Genomic DNA, 16,722 nt, shown 5'->3' on the forward strand with positions numbered 1-16,722 from the left:
AATGCTTTTAATACAAATTTTAATACTAAAATACCAGTAGTATTTGTTTTATATAAAATATTAATTTACCGGTCACACCGGAGCAGACAAACTAAACATACTTGTATGTTAACATATGCTAATCTGCTCTAAGTGACACACCCTGTGCCCAATGAGAGCGCCTACATGCTAATTTCTCGGAGCAGTGGAGTAAATAGGGGTGGGTCCTGAGCGTTTTCCTTTTTTTTCCGTTTCGTGTGTATGTTTTTTGACTAGCTGGAAATGGCGTCTCTTGGCTTCGAACCGTTCTAACTTTATCGCACAATAATAAACATAACAATATACACAGCTATTATCCCATAACATGGGGAGAAACTTTACTGGGAGGTTTTAGACGCTCTAGTTGGGAAGCATTACTGTGACCGCTGCGACTAAAAGGAGTTAAATCGCGGAGGTAATGATAAAGAAGCTTACAACTACCGTGTACAGAGGCTAACGATAGCTAGCTAGCGATAGCGGACGACTCAAGAAAGGGCTTGCCAACTGAGCTAGTCTACGCTAGCCGATAAGGCCACTTAAAAAACGGAAGAAAATTGAGACGGTGGTTCCGGGTATTTGTGTTAAAATTAAGCTACTCTTATAGGCAGTTATCATCATAGAATGACGCGAGATGAACGTTTATGTTGGTAATTATATGTGCTGTGCTAACCGTAGCTTGCTGGCTACAGTAACACTGTTGGCTAACGTTAGCAGGGGTATCTGGCTGAGAGGGGGTGTGTTTCTGTCCGACTGGGTGTAAAAACAAACTAAAATACTCGGACAGTGGTTGGATATTTCATCTGTGTGACCAGAAACTTTTGTTTCGCTTCCAGAGAATAATGGAGGATTCTCATACACGGTACAGCAAGCGCCTGGTAAGTAACTTCACCCAACTGTTAAATCCCCGGATTCGTTGTTTTATGTTAGCAGGGCAACTTCTTCGTTTTCAATGCGGGTTTTTAATGGACAATAAGCGATTTAGTGAATGAGAACTGATATGTTTTCTTTAGAGCGGCCTGCTTTTCTTTTCTCTTTTTTTTGGCACATTGTGTTCACGGTAATGGTCCCATTTTTGTTTTGTGTGGCACCCTAATGATAACGGCAGTGAACCTGTGTAAAGGCTCTGGGTTCAGGAAAAGGTCAAGTTCAGTGTCTAAACTGACAGCATTTGTGCTGTGACCCTGTTTCACCCTCTTCCCTGTCGATGTAAAGCAATAAACTCCAAGCTTACCGTCTGCGGTTTGTACTCAAAAAATGGCACCAGCTGATTCCTGTTATTACCGGGGCAGAGGTTCAATATTAGGTATATTTATATTATTAAAAAGACTTCTTGTCATTGTTGATTATTATTTTATTGCACGAAAACCTAATAAAAGCACACATAAAGTGGTTGCTTAATACTATTTTTATTAATTATGCTTTCTTCTTTTATTGCTTTATCTGGAAGCTTTAGCTTTGGTTTCGTTGGTAATATTGACTTGCTTTAGTTTAATAGTAATAGGGACTGTGTGTTCTTTGAAAGTAAGGACTATTATATCTTAAATAATACTACATTTGTGGTGTAGAGATGGGGGTGGGGAGATCTGAGAACAGAATTCATGTGCTTCATCCATCTGTTTTGCCAAGCAGTGCACATAGGATGAATGGCAGGAGGGGAGTTAAAGGGGGGCAGTGTGTAGAAGATTAACCCCTGCTATTGTAATACTGTATTGTTTGTTTACCAGATGAACTGATTTTTGTGTCTGACTGATTGATGAATTTGGATGGGCTTACATCTATCCAGCTCTTTGCTTAAAGCTTTGATATTGCTAGTTTCAGTTTCTTTCTTTTCTTAAAAATGTTGTGGTATAGGTCTAAAGTCTTGTTAAATGCCTATAATGAAATTTAACTTGATGCCAAAAGGTAATCCAGTTATTAGTGTTATAATAGTTTAAGTATATTGTAGTAATATACAGCTGTTTTTCAGTGGTTTTCCTCTCAAGCACATTTAATTTATCCAGCTCTCAGTTATTTCTTTGTGTGTGCCTCCAATCAGATCTCGTCAGTATCAGCTGATTATTATAAATAAGATACCTTTACTATATGTGATGAAGTGTGTGGAAACTAGGCTAAAGTCTAAATTCTTTTTGTTTTATATTTTCTAAAACTTTCAAACATTTCTTTCTTCATTTTCTATGAGTATTTAACTCAAGGTGTCAAACTGTGTTTCTTTTAGTTATTGTTGTGTAGTAACCATGAACACAGTTAAATACCCACTTGTACCACATTTGTAAATGATTAAGCTTATTATACAAAACTCCACCAGGTTCACAATACTCTGCTGATTGATCACAGTCGTCACAGGGTTATCGCCAAAGGCTGAAGGCTTTATCAAAACCTCTGCCAGGTCTAGGCCCATGTGGCTATGCTGACAGGGGATTCCCCCTCATAACTGAGAGTTATGCTGGATGTGGGTTTGAGACAAAATTGCACCTTGTTTATTTGCTCTTTATGCACTGGAAACTGTTTGGTAAACTGCAATTTTGGGACCTTGTTTTGAGAGATATCTGTTGACAGTGAAGTTAAGATCATGAAGCTGGAAAATACTGGAAAGTCCGGTTGTTCTTCTTGGTGGATGGCTGTTGTGCGTAGCTGTAATTCTTGATTTGTGTCGCATAATTTATGAAGCCGTACAAATTTTTACCTTAATATAATTTATATTTTTCTGAGACTCAAGCCCCCAGAGTACATCTTACTCTAATAGTTATAGCGTATGCATGTATGTCTGTTCACTAGCTTCTCTTCTATGCGTTAACCAATCTGGATGAAGGTTACTATATAAACTGCCTAGAGTACCGGGATAATCAACATCTGTATAGTGTTTGGAAATTACTTTTAAAACATTCAAATTCTTAGAAATTCTATATATTATCTGTAGTCACTGATCTCAAAACAAATGGGGACATTAGATCTACGTTACATGTTGTATTTTAAAAATATTTCTTGCAGTGTCTGTAATTGATTATTTTGTCTTATACATTGAATATGTAGCTTTCAAATATGAACTGTAAACATGTTTTTAGTGTATATTCATTTGTTTGGTGTTTGTGAGCAGGGTTTTTTTTTTGCCATATGAAGATAAAAGGAATAAAATGATAAATTAACAAACATGTCTATTTTTTTTTAATTCTGTGAAGTTAAAACTTTATTAAGTTTTATTAAGTTTAAGTTTTTGTGAAACTAAACCCCGAGCCATTTCTAAGGGTTTGGATGGCACAGACTTTAACTGAAAACCTTTATTTGTCTTCAGCGTACGCGAACACAGCGCCGCTATCAGGACGATGGAATCTCCGATGATGAAATTGAAGGAAAACGAATGTTTGACCTGGATGAAAAGCTGGAGTGTGAGAGATTCGGCAGTGACTTGATCAAACACATGGAGGGTAAAGGTGAGACTAGTGTACTGAAATTTATTTTTTATTTTTTTAAAACAGAACCTTTTGTGATTATATCTAGAGCTCTGTGAGATGAGTTGATGTGTTATTTTTTTGTAAGAGTCTATCTACAAATTTCTTGTCCCTTGGGGGTTTTTGTTTTGTTTTTGATATGTGTATCTTTTTTCTAGAATTCACATTTGAATACATCCAGAGGGAAGGACTCAGGGATCCCATTATCTTCAAGACTACTGATGGCCTTGGCATGCAGTAAGGGACTGGTTTCATTAGAAAACTCTTTTCACTGTGTGTCTTTCACCAAAGAAAAGTAATAGTAAAATTATTACCTCTCTTACAGAATGCCAGATCCGGATTTTAGCGTGAGTGATGTCAAGTTGTTTGTTGGTAAGTTCCTATTTTATCCCCATTCAGAGGAAGCAATTAACCAGTAGCCACAAACCCAGCCTCAGGGGTAACGCGCTAGTGTACTCCTAGTGCCAATCCTAGTGCCAATCCTAAGCTTGGATAATTGGGAGGGTTGCATCAAAAATTGCATTCACTAAATTTTTTTTTTTACCAGAAAATGTGGCAGCCCACCTAAGCAGCAACATTTTATCGGCAAGAAAAATATAAAGCCATGTCACTAAAACCACAGCACTACAGCAGAAAGCCTAAATATTTTCTTTTTTGTTTTTATGACACTGCCAGATGGAATCTTAAAATATAATTACACTTTATAATAATATTTTTATACTTGTAAAATGTTTTTGCACTACATTGTTCAACTTAAAAATATTGTTTTTACTAATCTTATTGTTATTGTTATAATCTTTATTATTATTATTTTTTTAAACGCCTCTTGATTTGATTTATTTATTTTTTTTTAAATTTTTGCACCCATGATCTAGAAAATAGTTCTTGTATTGTAACAGCCCCACAGAGCACTGAAGAGTTGATTTTTAACTTGTGTACTGTTCTGCTCATTGTGGCTCCAAAACGTAGTAATGTTTTTTTTATTTATTTGTTTTTTTTGTTGGTTTGTTTTGTTTCCAAAAATTTGTGCATATTGGGGGAAAAAATGGAGTAAAGGTTTACAAAATATCCATTATAAATTGGTGAGTAGGGCTGGGCGATCAATGGCGATATACGATATATATCTCGTTTTTTTTATTTTTTATTTTTAAGCCATAAAGTAAGAACAAAAAAAGAGTTCTTAGTCCAAGCTGTCCCAGATGTCACACAGGCACTTTTATTAACATTCAGCATAGATGTACGTAAAATAAATTATCAGCATTTATTAAATAATAATGCTCCATAAATAAAATAACAGTGTTGTTTTTGTGCATAACAAAAAGCTCACAATTGTGCAGTCAAAATGCAAACTAAAAAGATGCTGAGCATAATAACAAAGACAGATTTTGCAGCTGCTCTGTTCCGAAGTTCTACTGCGTGACTGACAGCCTTGAGTTTGAAATCCGCTCTGTAACCAGGCCATTTGTGGTCCTTATACACACACAATACGGTAATATCATGTTGAAGGACAGTACGTAGTACTCCACGAGGTTCCTGACTACGGTAGCCGTAATGCTCTGACAATCCATCAAGCGGTGTGGCTTCGTAGCTTACCAAAGTTGTACTAAAACATTTTTTGACAGATTGCTGAGCGCCATGTAGCACATAAAATCGGTTATCGGTCAGTAAGCACAACCAGAATTCATACATAAGGCGCACTGTCGATTTTTGAGAAAATTAAAGGATTTTAGGCCAAACGCGTTAGCGCGGTTAGCTCGTTAACACGTTGACACCGTCCAGCCCCATGCACGTGCCGATCCGTGGTAACTCGCTAATGGAGATTTGTCGCATTAATGCAGCGTTAATGTCATTTTAACGAGATTAACGCTGGCAGCACTAAAATAGTAATCTCCAAATGTTTTTTTTTTACTGACCAGCTCCTCTGTGTCCTTCTTGTAGCCTGCAGTTGAAATGATGGGGGAGGGGGAGTTGTGTTCAGTGAAGGAGAGAGGTGAGGCAGAGTAATTTTGCGTACAGACAAAAGTGGACGAAAGAGAGGCAAACTTGCGGCTGCACAAGTATAATTATAACGTAACATAGACTATATCGATATAAACGATATCTTCACATCTCATATCTCGTATAAAAATATATATCGATGTATTTAAAAACTTGATATATCGCCCAGCCCTGCTGGTGAGTGTTATGCAAAGTAAGCAATGATCTCAGTTGACATTAATGTGCTTACAGGTAGTCGACGTATTGTAGACGTTATGGATGTGAACACCCAGAAAGGAATTGAGATGTCGATGGCTCAGTGGCGACGGTACTATGAGACGCCACCATCAGAAAGAGAAAAACTCTACAATGTCATCAGTCTAGAGTTCAGTCACACCAGACTGGAAAACCTGGTGAAACGGCCTGCTTCGGTGAGAGTTTGCACAGTTTTACACATGACGTTTACAGAAACTGTACTTGTTGAAGCAACTGTTTGGGGGAAAAAAAAATGGATCCGTAACTTCACCTTTAGTTATTGACCAACTGTGATGTGTTAAGCAGAAAGTGGTGCTGATCATCAGAATAGTCTCGGGTTTGGTGCTGAAATTTTAATTGTGTACTTCTGTATTACACAGGTGGACCTTATTGACTGGGTGGACAACATGTGGCCCCGTCATATCAAGGAGAGGCAGAGGGACTCCACCAATGCCATCATAGACATGCACTATCCCAAAGTACAGAAGTGAGTAAACTAACAACATTTAACATTTGCTGTGCTGTAGAGAAACCACCATCATGACCCTCTCCTATATCAATGCAAATGTAAGCTAGCTAATCTGTATGCCAGCTTCTGTTCACATTTTAATCTTGTTTGATGGTTTTCAATCCTGCCTTCATATCTCTCAGGTACTGTCTCATGAGTGTGCAGGGCTGCTTCACAGATTTCCACATTGACTTTGGAGGCACTTCCGTCTGGTACCACATTCTGAGAGGAGGAAAGGTCAGTTTGAATGTCACACCGCACAAGAACTATAGATTTAACGAGGTGTCCATCAGAATAGTTGTTAACTTTGGTGGTTTTAACAGGCACATTTCTATGTGTATGTAGGCTGTTGTTGCACAGTTGCAACGCTAACTATGAGGCCCACATGCAGCAAAGGAGCTATGTGTGCATCTCTGCACTCACAGAGGGTTTCCAGAAGGAGAATTTGTTTCCCACTTTACAGCCTTTACCATTGAGAGAAATTTGGTGGCATTAAAGGAGAATAAGCAAGAAGGAGAAGAAAGGTGTATTTTACTGAAGATGCAAACACTGAGGTTACTGCAAATGATAAGTTTGAGCTTTTTCTGAAATGGATACAAGCGTGTAGGAATTCTGAACATAATAGTAAAGGTACATTAGCTAACTTAACAATTGTGGCTTTTGTATTTAAAAAATCCAGGTAGGCTGCTGTGTTTACAGAAACTCTAACAGCAGTGCCTATAACAGCTGGGTAAAAACTTAATCTGGGACAGTCCTTTTCTTCAGTCTTGCTTTCAGAATAAATCAAAGTATGATCTAATGTTATCACACTTCTTGTTATTATGCAGTAAATACTGACGGGGACATTTTTATGAGTGCATGCCAGTTCCTTTAATAAATTCAATTCTTGTTAGCAGACTAGAGGGAAGATCAAATTGTTTAGTTGGCATGCATTGCAGATTCTAACTAAGATTTACTTTCCCCCTACAGGTGTTCTGGCTGATTCCACCCTCACCACAGAACCTGGAGATGTATGAGAACTGGGTTTTATCAGGAAAACAGGGAGACATCTTCTTGGGGGATAAGTGCCATGACTGTCAAAGGATAGAGCTCCATCAAGGGAACACCTTCGTCATCCCATCAGGTCTGTTCTGTAATAGAATAATAGTGTTAGTACATACAGTTACAGACGAGGGTAGAGACAATGTATGTAAGCCTCTCACACATGTAAACAAGCATCCTGTGTTTAATATGGTGTAGGGTGGATCCATGCTGTGTACACACCAGAGGACACATTGGTGTTTGGGGGGAATTTCCTCCACAGCTTTAACATCCCGATGCAGCTCAACATCTACACCATTGAGGATCGCACACGGGTGAGCAGCAGTTAAACAGCTCACTGTTTAAATGTCTTTATAAATCATTTGAGATTTTAGAGTAATGTAATACATGATTCAGGGCCGTGTGGAAATTACAAGGGGCGAAAAAGACAAGTCTAAAAAAACCATTTAGTACCTTTTCGGGTATTCCCACTGTAGAAATCTGATGCCAGTACTGTCATTTTCTTGAAATTGAAACATGTATGCATCTTTTGGTTCTTGGATATGAATCCAGGGGTTGTAAAGCACTATCCACACAATTGTAGCCCACTGACAGGGTTACTGCAGGTCATTAAAAAGTCTGAAAGGAAAAACTAGACCTCAAATTGTGTGAGAGATTGTTGTATATTATAAATTTGGAGATGCTGTGACTTTAACTGGTAGATGAAATCAAAATGTGCTATGGAAAATATGAAGTTTATTTTGAGACTATGTCAAGTTTCTTTTCCTTTCTTAAATTTAGCTATAACACAGGTTAGGTATCCGGCTGGGTTAGCCCACACACACAGGTGTTCAGCTTGTATCTGGACTGCTGTGTCTGCAGTGACACCATATTTTTTTAAAATATATATTTCTAGGAAGAAGTGAAAACCACAGCTACCGTGTGACAAATGCTTCTTTTTTGTGGTGCTTGACAGTAGCTGTTAAACAAAACAAAAAACATAAATAATATAGTTGCATAGGTGCAGCTGAGAATTTTAAAAAAGACATTTAATTATTAACAATTTGGAACCATTGTAGATGCATTACAAGCATGTAACTTCCTACATGTTCCTATAGGAACACATGTAATATCAATGTCCCCATCCTGTATGTGGTATGGCTCATATTTCCGTCATTTATTTACATTGATTGCTATACATATGGTTTCTGTTATTTGTAAATGTTGATCTACCTATAATATAAGCATAAATAGTTTAATTAGTACTAAATTAGGGTTAAATATGATTTTGAGCAGTGTTTAAAATGAACCTTTACATGGTTTCTTAGAGAGAAAAGGACATTTTCAACATTTTGCTACAGGTCAAACACTTTAACCTTCACTTTATAATCAATAATAGGAGCTTTTAATTGTGATAGAAATAGAAACGAAGAAGGAAATAATTGAAAAAGCAAGGCAACACTTTAGCTCAAACGAATGAATTGACATACCCATTGTTCATGTGACTACTTGGTTGCTTTTATGTCCATTGTGGTTCTTTGGACGTTTTATTTACCTGCGTAAAAATGGTGTATATTACAAACTGGCCTCAGTCACGCAGGTTCTGGATACAAATATGCAGAAAAAAACCCAGCAGTTTTTTATTTGCCGTAAATATTTGAATCAACCGCCATATTGTGATGTTATTAGTCTTGGTACCCGAGGTAGTTTATGGGCCAAGTTTCATAAAGATTGAACCAATCCACTAGGGGGAGTTCAGGAACAGAAATGCAGACATAAATATATCATTATTATATAAGATTTAGCAGTTCTTCCTGGTCTGTTTTTATCAACATCCCCTAGGTGCCAGCAAAGTTCAGGTACCCGTTTTACTATGAGATGTGCTGGTACGTCCTGGAGAGATACCTTTACTGTCTGACAGACATCTCGCACCTCACCCCTGAGTTCAAGAAGTACTCCCTCGGTATAGGTAAGGATAAATGTACTCAGATAAAGACCGCTGCCCCCACCCCCCCTTTTTTTTTTCTTTCCTACAGAACACAAACATTTGTTTATCACTTACTTTAACTTTAAACACTACATGCTTCCTTTTTTAAGGCTTAACACCAGCTGACCTCGAAAACAATGCCTACACTGGTAATGGTGCTTCCAATGAAGATGACACTAATGATGAAGATGAGGATATCAAGATCAAGGAGGAAGATGCCGAAGAAGAAAAACCAATCCAAGTTAGCAAACCCCGGCCCGTGCTGACCCCCTTTGAGCTGGAAGGACTGTGGAACCTTTTAGGAAAACTGGAGGAGCTGCCGAGCCACAAAAAGTGCGTCCCTGAAGGAATTGCGAATGCTGCAGGCCTGCTTGAGGACATGAGGGTGAGTGTCACCAAAGTTCCTTGCGTTGATCAACTTAGAATGTAGTCACATGCTCTATTTAATATATTTAGACCAAATACTCATCTGTCATTTCCATATTTTTTTGTCTAGGCTGTTCTGACAGATTGTGCCGATGACAGCCCTAAGCTAGCCTACACTGGAGAGCCCATAGTCAGATGGCCTGAAAGGGTGAGTAGTGAACTATTTTTCTAAGCTTTATTTTTAATCATCTGCCTGATGTTTGTGGGACTCAATCATAACATGCATTTTGCCTGCTGGTCTTGTATATGTAGCCATCATGGTACCAGCCTCCCACTCCTCCTACACCTGTTCTTTACCGTCCTCGCTTGGGACCCACCCTCCACAAGCCTCTGGGTCAGAAGACCAAACGGTCTTCCATCTCCGCCTTGAGACGGAGACGGGTGAGGTGCAAGCGCTGTGCTGCCTGCTGCAGGAAGGAGTGTGGCAACTGCCAGTACTGCCATGACATGAGGAAGTTCGGTGGACCTGGGCGCATGAAGAAGAGCTGCGTCATGCGACAGTGTCTAGCAGTAAGATTTCATACCCATCATTGTATTTATATACACTGAAATAATTATGCTGTCCATCTGTAAATGCATGCAGAAGAAACACTGAAAACTGTTAAAACATACTTTTACTGAAGCGTCTTACTCTAAAGTGTGTTGACAAACTGAACTGGAAAATCATTCTAAAGTTTTGATTATACTCAGTTGCTGAAGACCTGACAGCTAAGTTTAAAAAAAAAAAAAAAAAAAAAAAAAAAGCAGGCAGGTGTGTGCCAAAGGTTACATCACTCAGACCCTTGCCGACTCATAGACACCGAAAGTATAATCAAGGCTTAACAAGTGTCCTGTCAGCATTATATGTAAAATTTCGGGCTTTATTTTGTCCACCATCTAGCCTGCGTTACCGAACACAGCACGATGTGCCATATGTGGAGAGGGGGAGTCAGATGAAGCAAATCCAATCACTCACACCCTCATGGAGTGCTCTGTGTGTTCAGAAATCGCCCATCGACAATGCATTAAGGTGCGTCTGCTTCTGATCTAGCGTATAAATTAAGGACATTACACAGTTATTGCATTGATGCTTTTTGCATTTGTGATCAGGTTTTGTAGTTTCCAATTCAAACATTTACCTGTTGTGTTTTAGGAACCTGGTGAGGGGAAGATCAATAAGGACTTACCGAGTTGTTGGGAGTGTCCCAAATGTTACCAAGGAAAAGATTCAGCATCAGAGGTGCTTAAATATATTTCTTACATTTACTTTGATTCCTTCTTGCTTTAGCTGGTTCATTCTTTCAGACGTGTTTTTTTTTCTTTTCCCTTTATTGTTTATCAGCCACTTCCTGTTGCCTTATAGTTGATGTTGATACACTAATTAATAATGACACTCCCATATCAGTCTTCCAGCGATGAGGAAAGTGAAGAGTCAGAAGGCTCAACCTCCTTGCCACAGTCCAAACTTTCATACAGGGAAGGAATTGGTGTTGGTGAAGAGGCGGGTCCAGCAAAATGTAGCAGACCCCAAGGCCGGCCAACAGCACCACCGCCTTCTCAGAAACTGCTACTACAGCATCAACAGAGCCGCAAACGAGCAACTGAGCTTCAGCTCAGATATAAAAAGAGAGTAAGTTGGGGATACTTAAGTTTGTTTCACATTGATTTGTATTTTTTTTTTTAGTTGCTACTGATTTTCCAACTGAAACACCTGTTTGGGGAAACTGTCTCTGACTTTAAATAATAAGCTAACACTTTATCTATTCATAGATTAGTTTTTTCTGTAGCTGACTCTTCCCTACATCTTTTCTTTTTATTGCAGCTGAAACTGGATCGGGTCAAAATGTTAACAGTAAGTGGTGCACTTATTTCTGCAGTTATTCTGTATTGCATTTGAAACTGTTGCATTTGTGAAGTTTTTTTTATTAACTTTTCAATGTTTTATATCTGCAGCAGATGACACAATTATGCAAAACCATTTTTTGTAGAACTAGATTTGATGTCTGAAACATGTCATGTCTTATTGATATTTGCCTTTTCCCTCTAAACAGAAATCGTCATCTCTAGCTCATTCCCCGAGGCTGCTGGGCTCCAGGGTGCTGCCTCGTCTGCGCTCTCCAGCGAGCAGACTACCTCAGGGCAGAGGTCAAGGTTCCACCTGGGCGAATGGGTCTTCTTACCACAGCAATCCAGTAGAGACCGAGTCCTTTGAGCAGCAGCAGCAGTCTTCCCATGGTTTAGTGCTTGCACCCAAAGGAGAGCCCCGCAGGGGGAGAGGGCGAGGTGTGAGGCTGCGGGGAGGAGGGGCAGGAAAAGGCATCAGAGGTGGTCAGAGTCACGCAGAGTTGGAAGAGGACAGTGAGGACAGCAGCAGCAGCAGCACCAACAGCAGCAGCAGTGACGACGACGAAGAAGAAGAGAGTGGGCAGAACAGCGGGAGGGGAGGTGATAAAGAGAACCAGCCACAGTTGAGACGGGAAGGACAGGCAGCCAAAGAAAGAGAAGAGGACGGGTTTGAGATGGCCAACCAAAATGGAGCAGATGAGGATGAAGAGGAGGAGATGGAGCAGGAAAGTCGAACAGGGGACAGAGATGCAACATATCTTAATAAAGTCACACTCCAAAGGCCAACCAGAGCCAAACAGGACCCGTCAGCTATTGTCCCCAAATTAGAGGCTGTCGCCCCTCACACTGCTACTTCCACAGTACACAGCCAGCCCAGAGCCCTCCTCAGACCCCCAATTAGAAATCGCAGCCCCTGTCCTGATCAGCACTCAAATAGGCACACACCACCGCAGACTCGCAGTGGACACACTGGCACTCGCACTTCCCACTCAGAGAGACTTGAGGCCTCAAAAAGAATGAGACTGACCAGGCCAGCCAAACTGAACAATGGAGCTTCCTCGTCTTCATCTTCTGAGCTTCCCCATCTCCGCGTCCCTCTGTCTGCCCTGCAGGAAGGAGGGGGCGAAGCAGAAAGGGGGAGTGTCGGGAATAACCCAAGTTGTGAGAGAGAGGTGTGGGTGTCTGTCTTCCGCTACTTAAATCGTGCAGATCTCTGCGTCTGCATGGCAGTCTGCAAGAACTGGTACAAATGGTAAGACCTCTTCCCTGACACTTTACTAACAAATCTCCTTAAAGTGTTTTTTGTTTCACTACACTCATAAAAAGCAAAGTAAAACATACGCGTTCAGGCCCATTCTACCTAATTTAAATTACAAATCACTGACGTTACTTGTGCTGGCTACAAATGATGGCTTGTTCTCTGGTTAATGTGGCCTCTATAGCTGGTCTCTGCATTAAGTTAAAGAAAAGCTTCACACTTTTTAAGAGAGCTTTACAAACCCTACTGGACTTTTGTTTTTTGTAGTTCAGCAAAGTGATGACTGTTACCTGGCTGATCACCTCAGGATCTCAGCATTTTTATCTGATATTTATGATAACTCTGAATCTGGACCTTTTTTAAAGTTGTTAAATTATGCCAGACTACAGGTGTGAATCACACGATCGAGGTATGTTTAACTGGGCCGTCTTGTGGGTCATTTCAATTTCATGTTGTAGAGGCAGGATAATTTTGCTTCTACTTTTTAAATGTTAAAAAGATTTTAGTAAGATTCAGTTGGATTTCAGTCTTTTAAAATCAATTCAGACCACTTTGATTTGTATTTGTTAAAAGGCCCAGTGAGCCCTTTTGAAAGCCTAAAAGATGGTTTATTTAGACTGTATCGCTGACCCATATATCTACAAATGCACAGATATGTTCTTTATGCATGTTTTCATCTGTAGGTGTTTAGACAAGCGGCTTTGGGCGCGGATTGACCTAAGCATCAAGCGCACGGTTAGTCCTCAGGCCTTGACAGGCATCATAAAGAGACAGCCGGTCACACTCAACCTCTCCTGGACCAACATCTCTAAAAAACAGCTCAGCTGGCTCATTGACCGCCTGCCTGGTACACACTCAAGTTTTCTTCCAGGATTATTGAATTCTGAAAGGGACAATATAGATGTATTAACAATATTAACACATAAAAGGGGGACTCAATTTTTAGATTGTATGACATTAAACACTATTTAAATCTTACCCATTTTACAGGGCTGAAGGATCTGATGCTGGCAGGTTGTTCCTGGTCCTCTGTTTCAGCTCTGTGCTCCTCTGGTTGCCCTCTACTCCGTTCACTTGATCTGCGATATGCAGATGCCGTCAAAGATGCTCAGATCAGGGATCTAGTCACTCCTCCAGGTAAGGAAAGGGGAGCCTCAGAGGGTACAAAGGGATCATACGATGTGCATTATCAAGTAATAGATTTAGTATAGTTTTCTTTCTTTTTCGTGTCTTTTCCTTTTCCTTTCTCCCTTTCCTTTACCAAATTTACAGAATGTCTCTGCTTGTTTTCTTTCATCTCTGGTCCAGGCTGTGACAATCGTAGTCAGTTGCGGTCCATGCAGTGTTTGCGGCTAGCAGGTTTGGACATTAGCGACTCCACTCTGCGTCTGGTGATCCGCCACATGCCCCATTTAACAAAACTGGATCTGTCCCACTGCAACAGTCTCACCGACCACTCCATCAATCTGCTGACTGCAGTGGGCTCGTCCACGCGAAACACACTCACAGAACTCAATCTGGGAGGTAGGAAACTGTTGGGAAGTATATGGACTGGACAGCATTTCTGGGAAGTTTCATTCAACTAGAGATAAATGTTTTCACGTTTCTTTTCCAGGCTGCAGTAAACTGACAGATACGTGTCTGAAGTATCTCCGCCGCCTCTCTTGCATCATGCTGCTTGACCTACGAGGCTGTAAAGGTGTCTCCCGCAAGGCCTGTGAGGCGTTCATCTCTGAGCTGTCGGTCAACACACTCTACTGCCTATCGGACGAAAAACTGATCCAGCGGATATCCTAAGCGGCTCGCCTTCTGTCATTGCAGACGTGATTTGAGATGCAAAAGCGGAGGGAGTGGATCCTGATGTGAATCTGTGCAACAGAGAGAGGCAGGGAAGCTCATGCACCTGTGCCACGCAAAGGAAGGGTGGGGTCTAAACTGGGAGGGCTCGCTGACTGGTGCTGTTGGGAGGGGTCAAATGGCATGTCACAGCTGGAACGATGCTTCTTTTCATTACATTTTATTTTGCCATGTACTTAAAAAGGAAAAAAGGACTCAGGAGCTTTTTTTGCTGTTCTTTTGGGACTTCGTGGTGAGTGGAGAAAACATCTTTTTTTTTTTTTTTTTTTTTTTTTTAAATTTTCCTAAGTGGGAGAATGCAGGCAATTAAAAGCTGTATTAGACTATACATCCTGTGGATATCAAAGTCATCAACTCTTCTTTGGACAGAGCCAGTCATGACTGTCATCACAAGCTTTCTGCCTTGAGAAAGATAAGCAGAGACTTTGAGTTTCATCCGCAGAACAAACATGCATTGTTTTGTTGAACTTAACTGATTTCAGCTACTTTTGGGTGCTTCAAGCATATTAATATCTTTTTCTGTTCAATTGTTTGATGACTTGCGCTTCATGCACAACAGCTATGCTTTGATACTTAAAAAACAAACAAACAAAAAAAAAAAAGGAAAGTAAAGGTGAAAGGACTTCGATGTCAGACTTGGGAAACGTGAGCTACGGGAATGACCTATGTTTACCAGATGTTTATTCAGCTTTGTAAGTCACTGGTTGCGACACAAGTCCAGTTGTATGGTGTATATGGATGCTAAGTGTGTAAGAAAGTTAAAAGTGTGAGTAGGCAATCAACATGGCAACAAGACCTCACCCCAACAAAAGGGCAGGTTGCATTAAGTGTAGGGGACGAGCCAAGGATAAGGTGTCAGATAAATGGTGCATTTTCAAACAACGTTAGACTTCAGGTGCTATAATTTCCAAACTCCTTTTGCTTTGTTTTTGTACAGAGACAACATTTAGAGCAAAACTATTCTAGATTAAACCGCTCCCCACCTGTCTTTGATACACTTGTTTTGCTTTCATTTACAAATAAAAAGAGAGGAAAAAATGTGACCATCTACTTTTCACATGACTTTGTCAGATTCAGTGTAGAGATGTTTTGTTTAGGGAGGTGGGGGTTCTGCTCATTTCTTTGTTCCCTTATAGTGTTATGGCTCTATATCAAAGGTCTCCTCCCAGACTGCTCCTCCTGGCCATATCCCTTAAAAATGAATATAAGAATATAAATGTATACTTTTGTGTAAATGTGTTTTTCCTCTTTTAGATTATCAAAACGGGGAACCTGTAGCATTGTAATTATTTTCAGAAGCCTTTTTCACTTTATGTTATTTGTGTTATTTTTCAAGAAAAAAATAAATAAAAGAATGATAAACAATGGCTGGGTTTCGTGATTTCTGTTGAGCTGAAAGTGGGGAAGATGCACTGCAATTACATCACTAGTATTTTCCTGTTTATACCATCTATCCACTCCTCGGTGGCTCCACCCAGCATCTCTCAATAACCTGGAAATAAAGCGACGCCTAGATAAATAAATAATAAAGAAAACTGCCGCTGCGGCTGTAAATACACAGGAATATTTGTACCGGATCGCAGCAGACTGACAGATGTAATCGCCTTTATTAGGCGTTTGCTTGGCAGGAAACGAGTGCCGTCCCGACATCAACTGTCACCAGCATCATCTCGGATGCCCCAACTCGAGGGACCTGGATGTGAAAGCGGAGTAAAGGCCGTGTCTTGTGTTATTTAGACAGCCCTGCGATAAGAAAGGGGGGAATGGTTGCAGTAGCAGCAGCGGGGGAGAAGCTAGCTAACTCCATCAGCCGGCAATTTCACCCGCTATTTTACTACTTTAAGGACACTGTGGAAAAAATGAGCGGACACTGAGGCGCATTTTAGGCTGTCTTCAGTTACGAATAATGGAACACAGGCGCCAAAACGAGAGGGAAATGATGTTATTAGCCAGTTAGCTAACGTTAGCCCAGCTAGCTGCTAGTTAACGTTAACTACAACAAATTAGTGGGCTGAGTTAGCCTAGCTAACTCAGCCCACTAATTTCCATAGGCAGGTACAGTAGTCGTTTAGTTGCTGACTAACGCTAGCAACTTTGGTATATTTAGTGAGTGGAAGGGTTTTTCCCCCTTGGTGACACACCTCTT

The 16,722-nt window shown here is 40.3% G+C and overlaps 1 protein-coding gene across 1 annotated transcript; it reads left to right on the top strand.

The window, feature by feature from the left end:
- The first annotated feature begins 242 nt into the window (after positions 1-242).
- kdm2ab (lysine (K)-specific demethylase 2Ab) lies at positions 243-16,618 on the top strand. The gene is made up of 23 exons (XM_085426009.1): positions 243-433; positions 852-893; positions 3,308-3,446; positions 3,623-3,701; positions 3,790-3,836; positions 5,694-5,872; positions 6,077-6,183; positions 6,348-6,441; positions 7,174-7,327; positions 7,444-7,559; positions 9,067-9,193; positions 9,322-9,596; positions 9,708-9,785; positions 9,890-10,147; positions 10,518-10,646; positions 10,770-10,856; positions 11,022-11,246; positions 11,439-11,468; positions 11,668-12,713; positions 13,403-13,566; positions 13,710-13,856; positions 14,028-14,243; positions 14,335-16,618. Exons 2-23 carry the CDS (start codon positions 858-860, stop codon positions 14,514-14,516), a joined length of 3,915 nt encoding a protein of 1,304 aa, XP_085282135.1. The 5' UTR covers positions 243-433; positions 852-857; the 3' UTR covers positions 14,517-16,618.
- Positions 16,619-16,722: the final 104 nt, after the last annotated feature.

This window comes from Rhamphochromis longiceps, linkage group LG2, assembly GCF_057381845.1.
Source record: "Rhamphochromis longiceps isolate RC_006_pf linkage group LG2, R_longiceps_female_GT1.1, whole genome shotgun sequence".
In the NCBI taxonomy this organism is placed as follows: domain Eukaryota; kingdom Metazoa; phylum Chordata; class Actinopteri; order Cichliformes; family Cichlidae; genus Rhamphochromis; species Rhamphochromis longiceps.